Raw genomic sequence first — 18,160 nt, forward strand, 5'->3', positions numbered from 1 at the left:
CTATGTACACTGCTAGCCTGAGCTAGGAACAGAGGCATTTGTACTGGGTTTGTAGAAATAGCTACCAATCCTGATGCTCTCCTCTGTCCCAGTGGACAGAACATCAGAATGCAGGCAAGGCATGCATTTCAGCAACAGCTTCTTGGAAACCATGCTGTTCTGACCATGACCACACTTTGTCAAGCCTCCTTTTTCTCATCTGCTTAAATGTTCAAAAATTAGATGGAAAAGAAGTTATCTTGTGTGTGTTTATTCTCTCGCTTCTTGGAAACAAGAAAAACTAGTTTTAACAGCTACTTTCTCCATTCATCAAGATATCACCTTATCCTTTTTCTGTCATAACAATGATTACGCTCTATAGTTTGCCAGGCACGTCTGTTAGGGTCAGGCAAGGAGATGTAAAACTTGACTCTGGCATCTATTAACTGGAAGGCCTTAAATGAATAACTGAATGACTTTATTGTTTTGAGTCTGACCTTACACATCTAAAAATAAACCATACTGATAGCTATATCTCATTGGTGGGCTTATAAAAAATACTAAGCATATATGAAGTATTTCCTGGGGGTTTCCTTGGTGGCTCAGATGGTAAAGAGCCTGCCTGCAATGTGGGAGACCCAGGTTCGATTCCTAGGTCAGAAAGAGCCCCTGGAGAAGGAAATGGCAACCCGCTCCAGTATTCTTGCCTGGAAAATCCCATGGACAGAGGAGTTTGGTGGCTACAATCCATGGGTCACAAAGAGTTGGACATGACTGAGCATATATGAAGTATATTCTACATGGTAATTACTAGGAGTCGTGAAGCTAGTACTACCGGTAACCGACGATAGCTGCATATGTAATGGTGGTTAACAGAGAGACTAAATTTAGACTCCGCTGAGATCAGAACCTGGGTTGATTTTTATTAAAGGTGGCATGATTCCCATCCAAGGGGCATTTGAGAAAGATACCAATGAATATATGATTTCTAAGAGTAACTCCTTCCTAAATGCTAGTTCATCCTTGACTACCCGTTTTACCCTAGATTCCGAGAACACTGATGGATATGCAGGTGGGCTGACATTAAAATCCCAATTTAGCAGCTAGGAAAACCGACATATGATAAGATTAACAATCAGACAGCACTTAAACATGTCAACGGACAAGTCACAGAAGAGGAGATGCAAAGCCAGTCAATATTTGACAAGATGCTCAATCACAGCAACACCAATGAAAAGTCATGTTCTACCCATCCAGTGGGCAAAGACAAAGCACTTCCATTCGTTGAGTAGTCGTGACCATGAGTACAGTTAAATAACCTGTGGCACATTCCTACTGTGGAATATTATTTAGCAGTTAAAAGGAATAAAGTAGATTTAAGGATCAAAGTGGATAGACAGGCCAGATGACTACATCCCCTCCTCCAAACTCTACATGAGATCTGAGATTGAGCGTGCTCTTGGGCCAGGAAGCACATTCGATCTGTCCATTCATCCACTCAGTCCTTCATTTGTTTATGTATGTATCAACTTTTGATGAGCATCCGTTTTCTAACCATCCATCCTACGGCAAACTTCTTCAATAATCAACTCTTAGCTCTTTTAGGTCTCAACTTAGACAGATACAACTTCTTCCAAGTGAAAGAGAAGTGAAGTCGCTCAGTCATGTCCAACTCTTTGTGATCCCATGGACTGTAGCCTACCAGGCTTCTCTATCCATGGGATTTTCCAGGCAAGAGTACTGGAGTGGGGTGCCATTTCCTTCTCCAGGGGATCTTCCTGACCCAGGGATCGAACCCGGGTCTCCTGCATTGCAGGGAGACGCTTTACCCTCTGAGCCACCAGGGAAGCCCGCAAGAAACCTTCTTCCAAGAAACCTTCCTAAATCATCTCAAGCTGGGTTAGAGACCCTTCTTGCATTTTATATCACCTTCTTATGCTCCTCACCCCACACACTTTTCATGCTGCAGCATAATCACCTGATTTTTTTTCCTGTTTCCCCTTTTAAACTGTGTGCTCATAAGGCCAGGCATCAGGGCTCTCTAGTTCAAGTGTAGAGGATAGCACAGAGCAAGACACCTAGTAAATATCTGTGAATATAGGAGTCATTACCAAACACGATTGAATTACTCATTTTCACCATTTGGTTGATGAATGAAAGAAAAAAAAGGAACAATTATAAGAACAAAGAACACATGACTAAGTGATGTACAGAAAGAGCCAGGAAAAGAAATGGCCCTAAGAAAAACCATGAAGTGGTAACTCAGCTGAGAGCCACAGAAACAGCATGAAAGAGCCACCTGTTTCAAGTGGCCCTGGTTTGGTCTAACATTTCCCAATCCTTGACGTTTAATATGGCATCACATGTCAATCTTATGGCTAAGATCTGGAGGCAAGAAACTCGTCTCTGAGAGGTCTCACTTTGCGCTACTGCTGACTCATTCTTCACTCACTTACCCAACAAGCATTCATGGAACCCTGACTCTGTTACAAATAAGCATGTTAAATTTTGCACTTAAGAATCTGAACCAGGTAAGAGGAATAAACATACACAGCTAAAGATAAGATACGTCCGACAGTGATCAAAGACCAAGGATCACGTTACAAGACGTTTCTGTTCCAAACAGGGTAGAGTCTCAATGACGACAGGTCACCCAGCCTTTACTATAAGTCACGATGAGACCCTTCTGATCTCTGTTCAAATATCACCTTATCACAGAGGACTTGCCTGACAACCTATCTAAAAATCACTATATTCTAACCAACTGGGGTACTCTGTAATGCTCCCTGGTTTGTCTCTTCCAACTACATCACAGGGATCAAGTAAAAGTAAGGGTCCTCTCTGCTCTATTCACTACTGCACTGCTAGTGCCTTGAAGGTGCCTGGGTTCATGATGGGAATCAACAAATATACTCCCAGAAAATGAACTAATGAGTGAACTATAAAGTTTCTGAGCTTATCGATGGGGTTTCTGAATATGTGGAATCCAGAGAAAGAGACTTAGGGTTTGATTTGTGAAATGTGGACTCATATTCACAACAATTTCCACCGAGATCACATGGAATATATCCTTCCTTTGCTGTGCCATGCTGTCCTTAGTCATTCTGTTGTGTCCAGCTCTTTGCGATCCTATGGACTGTAGCCCACCAGGCTCCTCTGTCCATGGGGATTCTCCAGGCAAGAATACTGGAGTGGGTTGCCATGCCCTCCTCCAGGGGATCTTCCCAACCCAGGGATTGAAACCAGGTCTCCTGCGTTGCAGGCAGATACTTTACCGTCTAAGCCACCAGGGAAGCCCATGAATACTGGAGTGGGTAGCCTATTCCTTTTCCAGGGGATCTTCCCTACCCAAAATCAAACCAGGGTCTCCTGCATTGCAGGTGGATTCTTTACCAGCTGAGTTACCAGGAAAGTTCATACTTCCCTTATTATTATTCATTTACTCCAAGACTTATATTGAGAATACAAAGGATGTGAGGTGAAATAGAGATTGTGTTGGCACCTTAATAGGTCTGAATATGAAAGAATTGATAGATTAATTAATTTGGACAGACAAATAAGCTGGTGGGGAGAAACAACTTTTGAGAATATTTCTAGCTCTAAATCAATGATTCTAAGAACAGAGAGGTACAACCAAAGTAGGCAACAGACAAATTTGTTCAACTAGAGAATGAATAATTAATAGCACTAGCATTGAAGTTGATGGAACTCCGTGCAAACCCCAGCAATGGTTACACTGTTTGATAGCTGTGTAGACTTTGAGTTTTAGGCTCTGATCTGTAATTTGGGGTATAGGACCACCTACTTTGTGGAGTTGTGCAGATTAAGTCAAATAAGATCGCCTAAGCAAAGACCTTAGTATATGTGTTTGACATATAGTAGCTACTTAGTAAATTGCCACTTCTCCATTTCTCTTCAACTGCTAAACCCCTTCCCATTCTTTATTCAAGAATTATTCAAAAATATTTACTGAATGCCAACTTTGTGCCTGGAATTGTTCTAGGCACGTGGACCACACCAGTGGATAAAGAGGCAAAAATCCAGTCCTCAAGGAGTTTATATTCCTCAGTTACAGCTCAGTTCTTCCAAGTTTGGGTTAGAAACCACTGAATTGACAATGGATGGATGAACAGATAAACTGATGAATAATGAACGTGAGCTGCTATCTGCTGTTCCTGGTTTGCTTTATATCTCACTTTCTCCAAGCCAAAAAGGTTTAGTTTTATCCAGAGTCTTTATTTATTAGAGACAACTGGAGATTCAATACAGACCCAAGGAGCATGGTGCCCAGTGCAGAAGGCTTGGCAGTCAAGTTAGAAACAGAAGTATCCTCACTCCTTCCCAGCCAGACACAAAAAGACCTGGCCATGTATTTCGTGTTGCTCGACTCCAAGAGCAGGTCTCAGGAACGGTCTGTGGGCTGGTAGCCTGTGAATTGTAATCCTGTCTTCTGCTTTCTATATCTTGAACTTCAGCCAGCTTAGATGTAGGTCTGAGCTCTAAAATTCTGCCTCTGAGTTATTACAGCAGGTGGAGTATTGTGGTTGAGAAGGTGAGATTTGGAATTAGACCTGGGTTTTAAACTTGACTCTGACATTACCAGGCTTCCCTGGTGGTTCATTGGTAACAAATCTGCCTGCTAATGCAGGAGACACGAGTTCTGATCCCTGATTGGGAAGATCCCCTGGAGGAGGAAATGGCAACCCACTCCAGTATTCCTGCCTGGGAAATCCCATGGCCAGAGGAGCCTGCTGGGCTATAGCAAAAGAGTCGGACACGACTGAGCGACTAAACAAACACAACTACTCCCATTACCAGCTGTATTAGGTTGGATAATTCAGTCTTCTGAGCTTTGGCCTTTTTCTCTGAGCTTTACCTGCCTCATAAATACGTGAAAGGCACTTAAAGCAGAGTCAACATTCAGTAAGTGGTTATTAGATTATTATCGTTACCATTATCCACAAACTACACCTTTCACTGGGACATGCAGAACCAGTGAGGTCCATGCTGGGTACTGAGTCAGAGATAAACAGTCTCTGCCAAGTCCCTTTTACTATTAAAAAACAACCAACCAAAGAGAACGAATCACCTAAGAACAACTCCTATCCACAGAGAAAAGCTTTATATGTTGTCCCCTCACTTTACAGGCAGGAAAAAAATAAACAAAGGTGAAGCAACGTGCCTTCACGTCACATAGGGAGTTAGGAGCGGAGTCAGCACGGGTCCCCTTTTCCTCTGTCAGTCTCAGACCTCACTTAATGGAGAGCTTCCACTTACGGGAGACAGTCTGCAGTTCTGCCTCGCGCTGGCCAAGAGCAATCAGTCTACGAGCAGCGCCCATCGGGTAAGCACAGAAGCCTCTCCCTTCATCAATGTCATACCTTGGGAAACTATCTGCAGTATAGATAACAGAAAGAATAAATATTTTTGTTGAGAGAAAAAAATGAAGACAAAGGTCAAAGGGAATCATGTAATGGGTTGAGTCAGGGCAGAAAAAGAAAGCATTTTTTCTCTCCCTCCTCTTTTTCTCCAAAACAGTCTTTATATAGAACTTGTCTAAGAGCCAATTTATTTGATATGGAAAAAATGTGAAAGCAGTGAAAACACACACACACACACACACACACACACACAAAGAGGTATTTGTGTTGGAGTTTAGAACTCGAATTACCAAGAGATAAAGGAGTTGAAATAGTAGGTTGACTTGGAACGATATTTTATTTTTTCAGAGTCTCAGAGAACTTTCAAGTCAGGAAACGGAACCCGGCCCAGCCCAGGTCTCCAATAAATTCCTTGGGACTCGAGAAAGACAAAGAGGAAAAGGTCAATGAAGGACTCAGTCTAGCCCTTGTGCCTGCAACATAGTCGGGGCCAAAGACACGTTTGTTGAGGATGAAGGGGCAAATGGTACACAGTCTGGACCTGAAGAGTGGTGATTTGGGAGCAAATCGGCCTAGGACTTGGCATTTTTACCAAGCGGTTAAGGTCTTCAGCAATACAGTGTGAGTGTCTAAGGAAAGAGGACCAAGTCATCTCTGAAATCTACGGCTCCCAGCACAGACTATGGCACCTCGAATGTTCTCAGTACATACTTGTAAATTGAATGAGCAGTCAGTCGTGTGAGTAAAGAGAACTGGGAGCTTCCTGGGGCTTAGAGATCAGTGAGAATAATAACTAGTAAACTTCAAACAGCATCAGAATCATCTGGAGATGTCCTGTATGCAGAGTTTCTTAGTCAGCAGTCTGGGCTGGGGCCTAAGAACCTGCCCTTTCTAAATTCTCAGATCCTGTTGATGCTGCTGGTCTGGGCCACACTTCAAGAGCCTGCTTTGGTGCAGAGGTTCTTAAACTTGGCTGCAAGTTAGAATCAACCAGTGAGATGTTAAAGGCCTAAGGGTTATGCCTCATTTTCCTACTAAATAAATATCTGGGGCAGGACCAGGAGGAAGGAGGAGATGGGGATGTAAATGAGCTGGAGATGATTTTCAAATCCTTAAGTTTTGTAATGTGCAACTCAGTCTGAGAATCCCTCATCTAGTACAACCTCCTCCTCATGGATGTAAGGCCTCTGAGGTCCAGAAAGAGTAAGTGACTAGTCTGAGAACATACAGCAAGTTAGTGGCTTAGCTGAGAAGAGAACTTCCAGTGTTTTTACTTCTTTAGTGCAATCTACCATCCTGTACTTATCAACCCATGCTAGCTCTTACAGGCTCACAACTCCAGGCTAAAAAAAAAAAAAAAAAGAGCTGTGTCTAAGTTGAGGTTTTAAGACATCTATTATTTCTTCTCTTCCTTGTTTTATACAGAAATGTTAAGTGGATGCATATTTATAGAATGTTACCATTCTAGACAAGTGAGGAGATGGAAGAGATGGGGTTATGGAGGATTCTCAAGGCAAGACGGTCTTTTAAGTACATCCTCAAACACAAACCAAGGGCTCCCTCTCAGTTCTTAAACAGATGTTCTTCATCTCTGAGTCAATGAACGGGCAAGGGTTTGCTTGCAATGTGCACGTTAATTGCCGGCCTTGTAAAAGGAAGTGCTGGTAAAGTGTCTGAAAGTGGTTCTGTCTCTTAAAGAGATTAAAAGTTTCCTCCAGAACTTGGTTTCTATTAATAACTGGCTTAGCACATATTTTCAAACAGACAGAGCAGAGATTGTGTCTTATATCATCTTAGAACCAAAGAAAGTGCAACAAAAGGCCCATAGTTACCATCGACTTCAACATTTTCATCAGACAGAGAGTAAATCAAAACTCAAAGAGATTGACTGATTTATCTAGCATGAGTAAGTGGAACAGCTGGGGCTAGACACAAGGTGTCTGACTCCTGAGCTATTGTTCTTTTCAGTTCTCAAAATGTTCCCTATCTATGTCACTTGTACATAGAAGAGGTGAGGTTCAACAGATGTGACTTCATAGACTCTTCATAGACTTCATATCCACACTAGGTGAGGCTAAGGCTCCCTCATTTGTTAAATTAAAGCAGAACTTGGAATCACATCTTTAATTAAACAGTGGTTAAGTGCACTGGCTTTGGAGCCAGGATGAATTCCAATCCTGATCTCACCACTTCCTAAGTATGTGATCTTGGACAAGTGACTTCACATCTCTAAGCTACAGTTTCCTTCTGTAAAATGAGAAGGAGACTAAGGCTGTGGTTGTGGAGAGGATGAAATAAGTCAGAGATGCAAAGACAGTAACCCATGGCTTGGCAGAGAGGAAAAGCACTCATGGCTTCATAATAAGGTGGTGCCTGTCATGAAACATAAATCCTTAGGATATTTAAGGAAGAAGTGATAGAGAGATGACTTGAGAAAGGAATATTAAGAACAAACATTATCTCACATCCAAGCAACGAGTACCCAAAAAGAATCATGGAGACCTAGAGCTGCGAGGGCGCCGAAGAATCAAATGGGTATGAACCTCTCTTCTTCATTGGAAAACAAAGACGGTTACTGGTTATGCTCACCTGCCATCATTATCCCACTCCAGTACTCTTGCCTGGAAAATCCCATGGATGGAGGAGCCTGGTGGGCTTGCAGTCCATGGGGTCGCTAAGAGTCGGACATGACTGAGCGACTTCACTTTCACTTTTCACTTTCATGCTTTGGAGAAGGAAATGGCAACCCACTCCAGTGTTCTTGCCTGGAGAATCCCAGAGACAGGGGAGCCTGGTGGGCTGCTGTCTATGGGGTCACACAGAGTCGGACACAACTGACATGACTTAGCAGCAGCAGCAGCCATCATTATTTTTAAGCAAACATTTGAGAACATGCCCAGTTCCCAGCCAACCTGCTGTAACTTCACCCTTTCCTCAAAAGGCAACCACAGTGCAAGAATACACTTCCATGTAATCTAAAAAGGAGATCATTAGCAAACTCCAGTTCTTGTATTTTCATTACTAATAAATGACTTTCTTGCTAATCTCATCCAACCTCCTTCATTTCACTGTTGGGAAAAGTAAGCTACAGAGAGGTCAGAGAGGCTTAGAGTCCCAGGTTAGACCTGCCACCAGCATTCAGGACTCATGGTTCTTGGTCTGCTGTTCTTCCCACCATATCAACTCACCCAACACCAGGTGACAAATCCCCAGAGGTGAGTCTGTGATCACCCTCCTTCCAGTGCAGGACACTCTGACCCTCCTCACATCCCTCTGCAACCCCCGCCCCCTACCTGATCATCTCCCTGTCCAGAGAGCACACTTACGTGTCTGTGAACCTTCTACTGAAGTGCAGGGTGGAGGCCACGTCCACCTGGAGAGGAGGATCCCGGACCACCTTGTACTGCAGCGGCTTACACTCCAGGCAGAGTGGGCTGTCTGCCACGGAGGTCAGCATGGCCGCATCAATCTCCAGGTGCTCATCCAACGTGTAGATCTGGACGCCATACACCTCCTCTCCCACATCCTGGAGCTTGATGGTCAGTGGGACATCACAGAAGACGTTCTGAGGCCCCAGGGAGATGTTATTCCCACTGACACCCAAGAGTTTGATGTCATTGACAGCCCCACTAGAGTCCCAGTCAGTGGAGACAAAGGTCACCCAGACGGTCAAAGACTCGGGAACCAAGGGGTAGCGGAATCTCAGGTCAAGGTGGCAGCCCTGGGGCTCAGGGCAGGCTGGAGGGACCGTGTGTGGGTTGACGGCTGAATTGGGGCTCCAGGTGCGGACGCTGGACTTACAGGGCTGCTCAACATCTGGATGACCTGTGGACAAGAGATGAGGATATGAGCTCTGAAAGTCCTCAGAGTTTCCTGCAGCCCTCAGGAGATACTGGCCAGACTAGGACACAGAGGGAAGGTAAAAAGACAGGGAAGATTCTCAGTGTCTTGGTGAATCTGCTGTGCTCACAGCACTCGTGCTCACTCCTACCCCAGTGACGTGGATCTGAACGAACTGAATCACGAGACGTTTGGTCAAAATTACCTTCAAATAAGTTGCTTACAATGGAGTTGCTGCCCAAACTATCCTTCCTCGTCTCTCACTTGATGGAAAGAAAGAAGGGATGCATGCTAAACATCCATTATGTCCTCTGAACCAGTTTAATTCTTGCAAGGACTCATTTCTGAGGTGAGGCCACCAAGGCTTAGAGATGTGGCGTGAACTAACCAGAGTCTCACAGCTTGATGTGTAAAAGTCAGCACTAGAGCCTAGCTCCGTCTCATCCTGAAGTTCTCGTTCTCGAGACTGAACGTGAGAGCCACTAAATAAACTAGACTCCCTCTGGTACAACCTGCTTGTAAGGACAGAAGGGCCAGAAACCTCCAGCGAAGAGGAGGTGAGTTATGATAGCTTCCGCCTCTTGGGCTGAGTTTCCGTGGAGGAAACTGTCTAGAACCCTGAATGACAGAGCTGGAACGCAGCCCTGGAGCCATCTTATCTCTTGCCTCCCCTCTTCTACATGAGGTCATTCCATGCCACGGAGCTTCTCTGAGCCCTGTCCAGCTGGACTCAGGGAGGGGAGGGCTGCTTGGGAGGGGGGAGAAGGAAGGAGAGAGTCTTCCAGTCTTTCCCCAGGGAGACGATGCCTCATCCCCACTGATCTCAGCCTGAGCAGTGACTTCTGAATTTTTCTCGGCTGAGATCATTAGTCCTAGACCCTCAGAGAACTCTCCTTTGCACTGCTGAGAAAAGTAATCAGGACTCAGTGCAATGACTGGCTTTGATTTATGTAAGGGTGTCTAGCAAGAGATACACATCAGCTGGTGAGGGGAGGATGGGAGATCTCAGGTTGTCCTGTGAGCCACATTCTTTTTTTCCCCCTTTAAATCAGTGGTTGATAGGGGTGGAGGGGCTGGATATTTCAAAAGCAAAAGGGGGAAAAAGAAAACATCAATCTTAGCCTGAAAAGGCTTTATGATAATGTTACAGATAATAGGAATCACCACAATATGAAAACTAGAAACTGATTTTGGGTGGAAAAGCCATTCCAGTGAAAGTTGTTAAGTATCTCCAATCCCCTTGCCTCTGCCCAGCCAAGGGAGTAAGAGATGATGTCCAGGGGAGATGAGAAAGAGAAGAGAAAAAGAGGAGCGAGAATGGGCAAGGGAGGCAGGGGAGGGGCCAAGGACAAGGAAAATTGAAAAGACTCTTTAGATACAACACATCAGAACAAGAAGAGATGGATACAGCTACAAGGTTCCCTCCACCTTTCCTTGGCCAACTTCATTTATTACCTTTGGCAAATGCTGGATAGAAGAGACCAGCTGTTCAAGTCAAAGGCACAAATAAGGCTGAAGTCTTTCTTTCTGTCAATTCTCCAACCCAAGGAGCTCCTGAATCCTTTTGACTTTGTGGGTCTTTTGGTACTTATGTAGCACTTAATCATTCAAAAAGCCTTATCAAGGACAGTGTTTCAATGCATACAAAGCACATTCCTTAGCCATTAATGTATTCACCTGATTCTCAGCAAAATCCTATAAGATGGTTGTCATTTTGCTTCTGTTTGGCAGCTCTGTTTTCCTCAGTTGCCACCTCAGTGATTTATACAGTGCCTGCCCAGCAACAGGAAGCACAGCGCACACTCGATAGATATTTAAGTGAAGACTCTCCTAGTGCGTTCATATGGAGTTAAAGAAGTGAAGGGTCCACGGACTATGAGAGCCTGCTATGTAATGGTATGTTCCAGGTGAGCACCCCCGCTGTCCCTCACCATGCATTCTCCTGGAGCTGACAAGGAATGGAGAGATCTTTCTCCCTTCCTTGGAGAAAATGACTTTCAGTGGTGGGAAGCCACAGGAGAGCAAAGATGACAAATCTGTTTGGCTCCGATTTTCATCCCTGGTTTCTTGTTAATCAACAGAGAGACCAAATGCTTTCCAAAGGATAAGAAACTAAGCTTGATCATTATGCTCAAGTAAGTCAATAGGACTAGAAATATTAGCAAAGTGTGAGCTTGTCTGGTTATCAGAACAAACTTTTAGATGTAAAAAAAAAAAAAAAAAGAGTTTCAAGGGGCACTGAGTCCCTTTAATAGCACCAGGCTTCACACACTGACCATCCTCTGTGTGCTGGGCATTGTGCCAAGCATGTTACATGCCTCAACTCTTTTCATCCTGCCAATAAGTCTATGACGTTGGTCTTATGAAACTCATTTTACGGAAGAGGAAACAGAGCCTCAGATGTTAAGTAATTCCATGGTGGGCAGCAGAATACTTGTGATGCTGTGGGTCCAGAGAGCATGCCAAACTTTGAAGGAATAAACATGGGTTACAATATCAATTATACAGCTTCTCACCATACTACCTACTCTAACGATGTCTACCCCACAAGGGGTACTATAAAACTCAAATGGGATGAGATAGTTAATAGACGAACATATTCACAAAGACATTAGCTCTGCTTTGACACATAAGGGAGAATTAACAAGTGAAAGCCTGGGAAGAGGAGTTATTCCAAGCAAAGAGAACAGTTAATAGAGAAAGTGAAATAAGATGATTGTGGTTTTGAGTAAGTGGTAAGGCCGGCAAAATAAGCTGAGCCCAGATTATGAAGGGTTTTGTGTGTCACTTTAAGGAAACTGAACTTCATGCTAAGACAGCTGGGGAGTTAGTGAAGACTTTCAAGCAAGCAAATGAAGGTTGTCTTTCAGAAAAACCAACATTTAGAGTCATAGATACTCTCCATCTATCCATCTATCCATCCATTCATCTACCTTTCCACCCATCCATCCATCCATCGGTCCACCCACCCACCCACCCATCCATCCATCCAGAGAATGGCTGCCTCTGTCTGTGTCCAGGGCTAGGTTATAGTCCCTGGAAGAACAGGTTTTGCAGACATGGTCTCTGTTCTCATGGAGCTTCCAGTCTAATGGAATCAGTTAACAAAATACTGTATCAGTGCAGATAATACACAACTCTTGCCTGTACCAAGGGAACATGAGAGGCAAGGAGGACAAATCAGAGTCCCTAAGGAGGAAAAATGAACACACCCAGGAGACTGATAAGCTGGGTGGTGACAAATTTGGGAGAAAGGTTGAGAAAAGGAAAGGGAAGGAAAGGTGGGGAGGAGGAGGATAGATAGGGAAGGGGAAAAGAGGGAAAGGAATGGGAGGGAGGGTAGAAGGGAAGGAAGGGGAAAGGAAAGAAAGCAAGGGGCAAGGAACAAAAGTACTTCGGAACTGTTACTTCATTACAAGTACATACCTTTTTTATATGAAAAGTCACATGTTTATATAAGCTATCCACTAGAGATCAGGCAATATATGTGTGTGAAATATATTTATACAAACCCACACTGATTTAAATTTACATTTATGACAATCTGTACAGATGTCTATTATATATCTTTGTGTATATACACTGCAGCTCTTGACACAAATACTGTTTATAAAAACTCGGTGCCAAGTTTTTTCTAGATGTATACTTCAGCACACCTGAAATATTCTGGGCACAAAAATGGGGAAAAGATTCACACAAGTAAGAAAAAAATGAAAACAGCCAGTGCCAATTGTTACCCTCTCACGGAAAACCCAGCAGTTGCCATGTGTTATATGCTTGCATAAGTGATCTAAACTGAGATTTGAGTCAATCAGATCTAGCTATCTGATTCCTGAGCTACGAGCGTGTCGTGGTATTGAATATCTCAGAAAATATTCATCTGTGAAGTACAGTGTTTGCTCAAGAGAAGGGAAAATAGGGTTTCTTTTTGGTACAACAACCACATTCTGTGGCCAAAGGCAAGAATTTCTGTGATTATATTTTTCCTGAAGTTCATAAGATGGAGTTAGTGGAACATAGTGAATATGCCATAAATATTTGTTAAGTGAAGAATTTTCTATCTTGTTAATGTGGAGTTAAAACTATGAGGTTGTGGCTCTGTGGAATATCCTAGCTGGAAAGGACATTCTGTTGATAAGATGCTATCTTCAGAGAAGCAAAGTGACTCACTCAAGGGCACAGAGCTCATTGATGGCCAGGCTCAGACCAAAACCCCAACCCCGTCATCCTCCCCACACCCATGCTCTTTCCCCTACCCCAAAGATACGTCTGGCATCGCTCACAGATTGGGGAGTTTTATGTTAGTTTGGGAAGTCCAAAAACTTAAACACGCAAAGATAAATAGGATGAAAATGAGTTGAGAAAAACATTGCAGAGCTTGGCTCATGGAAAAGTTTATTTCTTCAAGAATATTAAAAGGGTCTGAGCCAAATGGATCACAGAGCCTGTAATAGGATGCTCTAAAAAAAGAACAGTGTCTTTTCCTGGCCTGCGTGCACTAAATTTGCATATCCTAAAGGAAAACCCAGGGCTGCTGGGTTTTCTTGGAGGCCTCAGTCGACTCTGGGTACAGGGGAGGTGGTTCAACACTTCAGTGGGATTCTGCCCCGCAACTCCTGCTTTAAGAGGGTCAGGGATGAACCAGGAGCAGACCTAACCAATTGATAGTTTGGTTGGATGGTGGCGTGGGATGCAGGGAATTGTTTCATTCATTCAGGTGGTAGAACAAACTGAGATGATTTTAGCCAGAAAAGTCTCAGGGTAGAGTCTTGCTACTTCCTTCACCCAGTGTGCACGTGTGCACGCTCAGTCGTGTCTGATTCTTTGCAACACCATGGACTGTAGTACACCAGGCTCCTCGGCGCATGGAGTTTCCCAGGCAAGAATACTGGAGTGCATTGCTATTTCCTATACCTGGGGATCTTTCTAACCCATGGATCAAACTCACACGTCTTGCTTGCTCTGCACTGACAGGTAGAACTCTTTACCACTATGCCACCTGGGAAGCCCCACCGTCCTCCCAAAACAGCCACCGAGATGCACCCTTCTCCCCTCCCCCCAAACCCCACCCCAGGTCTACTCAACCCCCAACCTCCTCATCACAGAGCAGACCAGGTGATCTTTCATAACAGGCACATCTCACCATCTCCCAGACCCCTGCCAAGGCACGTGGCATCTCCTTACGACCCTCAGAAGAGTCCAAACCCATCCTCATCTGGTCATTACACATCTCACCCCAGCTCAACTGCTTCCTAGTCTATACCTTTCTCTCCATACCCATTTAAGTTCCTACTCCATTACTGAAGAGCTTTTGTTCTTGTACATAGTATCTATGTCATTACCATATAGTGGATTAAAACTAAGAGGCTTTAAAACACAGGAACACATACGCATGCATCCCGTTAGCTATCTAAGCAGTATGACATCACGTGCCATGCAGTCGCTGGGAAGCACCACTGGACACTCAGGAGAGAAAGTGAGTGAAAAAGGTAAACTGTGTCATAGTATTATTATGAAAATATCTTTTCCTTGGAGGACACACGAAGAAGCCTTAGGAGGCCCTTAAGTCTCCAGATCACACTAAAATGACCAGTGATTTCAACAGTCAACTCCTCTCACATTCTTAAATGCATCTTGCTGACTGATATGCTGACATTTCCTCAGCGGGGCGTGAGTCTCAGTTTGTGGGGAGGTCCCCCACTTTCTACTTGTCTCCCTGTACTCTGGAGGTCTATCAGCACCAGCTTCATTACACCAGATGGAGAACGCTCCCGGATACTCATCTGACTCTCGTATCAGATAGCCAGCTCTGCAGAGTCCCCGTGCCCATCACGGTGTCTGCCTGGCGCATAGTCCCTGCGGTGGGCAGAGAGGAGATGGGTTTGTTCCTTGCATGGAAGAGACACAGATCTTCTTCTGGGAGAACCCAACGTGGGTTCAGTTTGGGTGAAAAAGTCACCATTGCAGATTTCAGAAGAACTTTCTAGCAGATGGTGCTAGAATGCGGAGAGCAGGGAAATACATGAGCCGGTGCCGGGCGCACACACAGGGGATTCCTGCCCAGGGTGGGAATTGGGGCCGGGTGACCCCAGGCGTCCCTTCCACGTCTGACAGCCCGTGATTCTGTGAGGCCGAGCTGAGGGCTTCTCCCAGGCACCCCTTGGGCTTTCCATTCCTGGTGGATCTGTTTAGAGTTCCCCAGTTCGACTCTCCTTTTTATTTCAAGCTACTTTAGAAGATAACAGAGCACAGCGCTGTCATTTTTCTCCCTCACGTTTCCTCTCTGATCCTTCTCCCTTGCTTTATTCTATCTCTGGCTTTCTCTTTTTCAACCTTCTTTCTAAAAATATAAAGGAGAATGGGGAGTTCTCACTGAACCTCAGTGAAGAGTCAGATTCTGCTTCCTCAGGTAGCCGGGGGTCCCTACCCAAAGACGGTTGGCATGAGCCACCCCTCAGAGCATGATGAGGGATTTGGGGGGGGGGGCTTCTGTGTGGACGTCTCCAAAGGCAACAGAGGGTGAGACAGAGGGCTGAGGCGGGTGTGGGGTTTCTGCCAGCCTGGTTTCGGGGACTAGACCTGCGCCTCAAAGAGAGAGATACCACTGAAGGACCCAGAATGGGCAATTGGCCATGAGATTCGCTATGTTGCAAGCGGTCTTGCTTCAGGGCCAAGTGACAGGGTGACAAAGCATTGGGTAAAAGAGACTTTTTTAATTTCTCTAGAAAACTGAGGGGCTGTGGCAGTGAGTGTAAGGGAGCAGAGGGACTGTTGGTCTGCAGGGAGGCCTGGGAGACTGACCCACCCCTAGCATGGAAGGTCTGTGGGTGGAGCCCACAACCACGGCCGTCCTGAGGTGCTTCCCTCCAGTGTCTTGCTGATACATGGATTCTGACAAGGAAATGACATGGCAGGAGTCCGAGAGGAAAAATTGCGACACATGGAAGACTGCCTTGGGTATTCACAGGAAGAACTACAGAAGAATCAAAGGCTGGTGATGCCTTGAAGTCTTCCAGTATGTGTGTTGATTCTGACGTGAGCTTGTTTGTACCCACAGGCTGTCAAGGTCTAGGGCACAGACAAACACACACACACACACACACACACACACGGTGTCTCATCAGGTATGTGGCCGTGGGCATTTGATTCCTCAGGGGCTTTGCTTCTTCATATGTAAAGTGGGATGACATACCCAGGACAGTTCAGGTGCTCAAAACGCCTTGTGCTGAACACATGCATGAATACTGGCCTTGATGGAGGGGAAAGGATACAAACTGCTAGCAATACAATGAATCAATTCTGGAGCTCTAACATACAGCACGGTGACGACAGTTAACAATACTGTGCTGAAAAACTGCATGACAAGTAGATCGTAAACACTCTCACTGCTCCCCACCCCCCCCCGGCAAAAAAAAAAACTGTGTGCAGTGACGGGTGTGGTGACTTTAAAATAAATGTGCTCTGCCATGCTAAGTCGCTTTAGTCGTGTCCGACTTTCTTTGACTCCATAGACTGTAGCCCACCAGACTCCTCTGTCCATGGAACTCTCCAGGCAAGAACACTGGAGTGGGTTGCCATTTTCTTCTCCAATGCATGAAAGTGAAAAGTGAAAGTGAAGTCGCTCGGTCGTGTCTGACTCTTAGCGACCCCATGGACTGCAGCCCACCAGGCTCCTCCATCCATGGGATTTTCCAGTCAAGAGTACTGGAGTGGGGTGCTGCTGCTTTCTCTGGATTGTACGTGAGAAAGACCATTAAAATTACAAAGCTCTATCTACACTGAAAGAGTTCTTTGCACACCCAACCTGCAAAAGAGCCCCCAGCCTGGCTTACCTTCTGCTTCCCGAGGACTCCAGTGTCCTGATGGGCCGCAGGGCATCGGGGAGGAGGCATTGAAGGCATACTGCACCAGGAATCTCCCTTCCAGGCAAAGGTCACATGCTGATCCCAATTCTCTAGGAGGCCAAGGAAAGAAGGAAACGCACCGACTTAGGAATGGTTGAATGAGTTCCTGACTCAACTGAGCCAAAGGTGTAGGCGACAACAAATTTGCTCCCCTGTCATCCTTATTCTTCCTTGGACTGTGAGGAGATCCAACCAGTCAATTCTAAAGGCAATCAACCCTGAATATTCACTGGAAGGACTGACGCTGAAGCTCCAATACTTTGACCACCTGACTCGAAGAGCAGACTCATTGGAAAAGATCCTGATGCTGGGCAAGACTGAAAGCAAAAGAAGGGGCCAGCAGAGAATGAGAGACTTAGAAAGCATCACTGACTCCACGGACATGAATTGCACTCCAGGAAATAGTGGAGGACAGAGGAGCCTGACGAGCTACAGTCCATGAGGTCACAAAGAGTCGGATGTGACTTAGAGGCTAAACAACAGTACTAAATCCTCCCTATCTTTGTCAGAGCTTCCAGAATATGATCATAAATGAAACTCCTCCCCACCACCCAGGAGGGCCTTTCTTGGGTCTAAGCGTTTTCTGTTCTGATGGTGGATAAACTTAAATTTAAAGCAGCCCAGACTTACTACCTGCACTATTTCTTCATTTCATCAATGATTCAAAGTTCCACTGAAGATTTGATATGTGGTTGTGAGAAAATCTTTTACCCATCGGACCTCAAATTTTATTCTTTTAACAATCTCTGTCTGGTACCTACTATGTGCAGGGATTATCAGGATCCTAGGTATTAAATAGGAAGAAGGAATGGTTCAGTTCCTTCAGCTGAAAATGACTGGGCTGAACTAGACAGTGCTTAAAGAACCTTCTAGCTCTGACATTCAGGGGATAGATGAGTCACTCTTGGATTTTACAGTCAAAAAGAGTTTCCTTACCATGCCACCTAATTCACTTCAGCAGCTTTCCAAGGGGCAAGCCAATCCCTCAGTGGGACAAACCCCAGCAGCGGAATATGACAGTGGCTTTCCCCATCAGCTGGTATCTTACGTCTGGAT

At 45.0% G+C, this 18,160-nt stretch overlaps 1 protein-coding gene across 1 annotated transcript in view; it reads right to left on the reverse strand.

Annotated features, from left to right (window-relative positions):
• PAPPA (pappalysin 1) overlaps positions 1-18,160 on the reverse strand; it is a 267,243-nt gene that overhangs the window by 171,598 nt on the left and 77,485 nt on the right. Inside the window, 2 exon segments of the mRNA XM_070375021.1 lie at positions 8,687-9,185; positions 17,033-17,154. Of these exon segments, the coding sequence (XP_070231122.1) occupies positions 8,687-9,185; positions 17,033-17,154 (621 nt within the window).

Source organism: Bos mutus, chromosome 8 (assembly GCF_027580195.1).
Source record: "Bos mutus isolate GX-2022 chromosome 8, NWIPB_WYAK_1.1, whole genome shotgun sequence".
Taxonomy (NCBI): Eukaryota; Metazoa; Chordata; class Mammalia; order Artiodactyla; family Bovidae; genus Bos; species Bos mutus.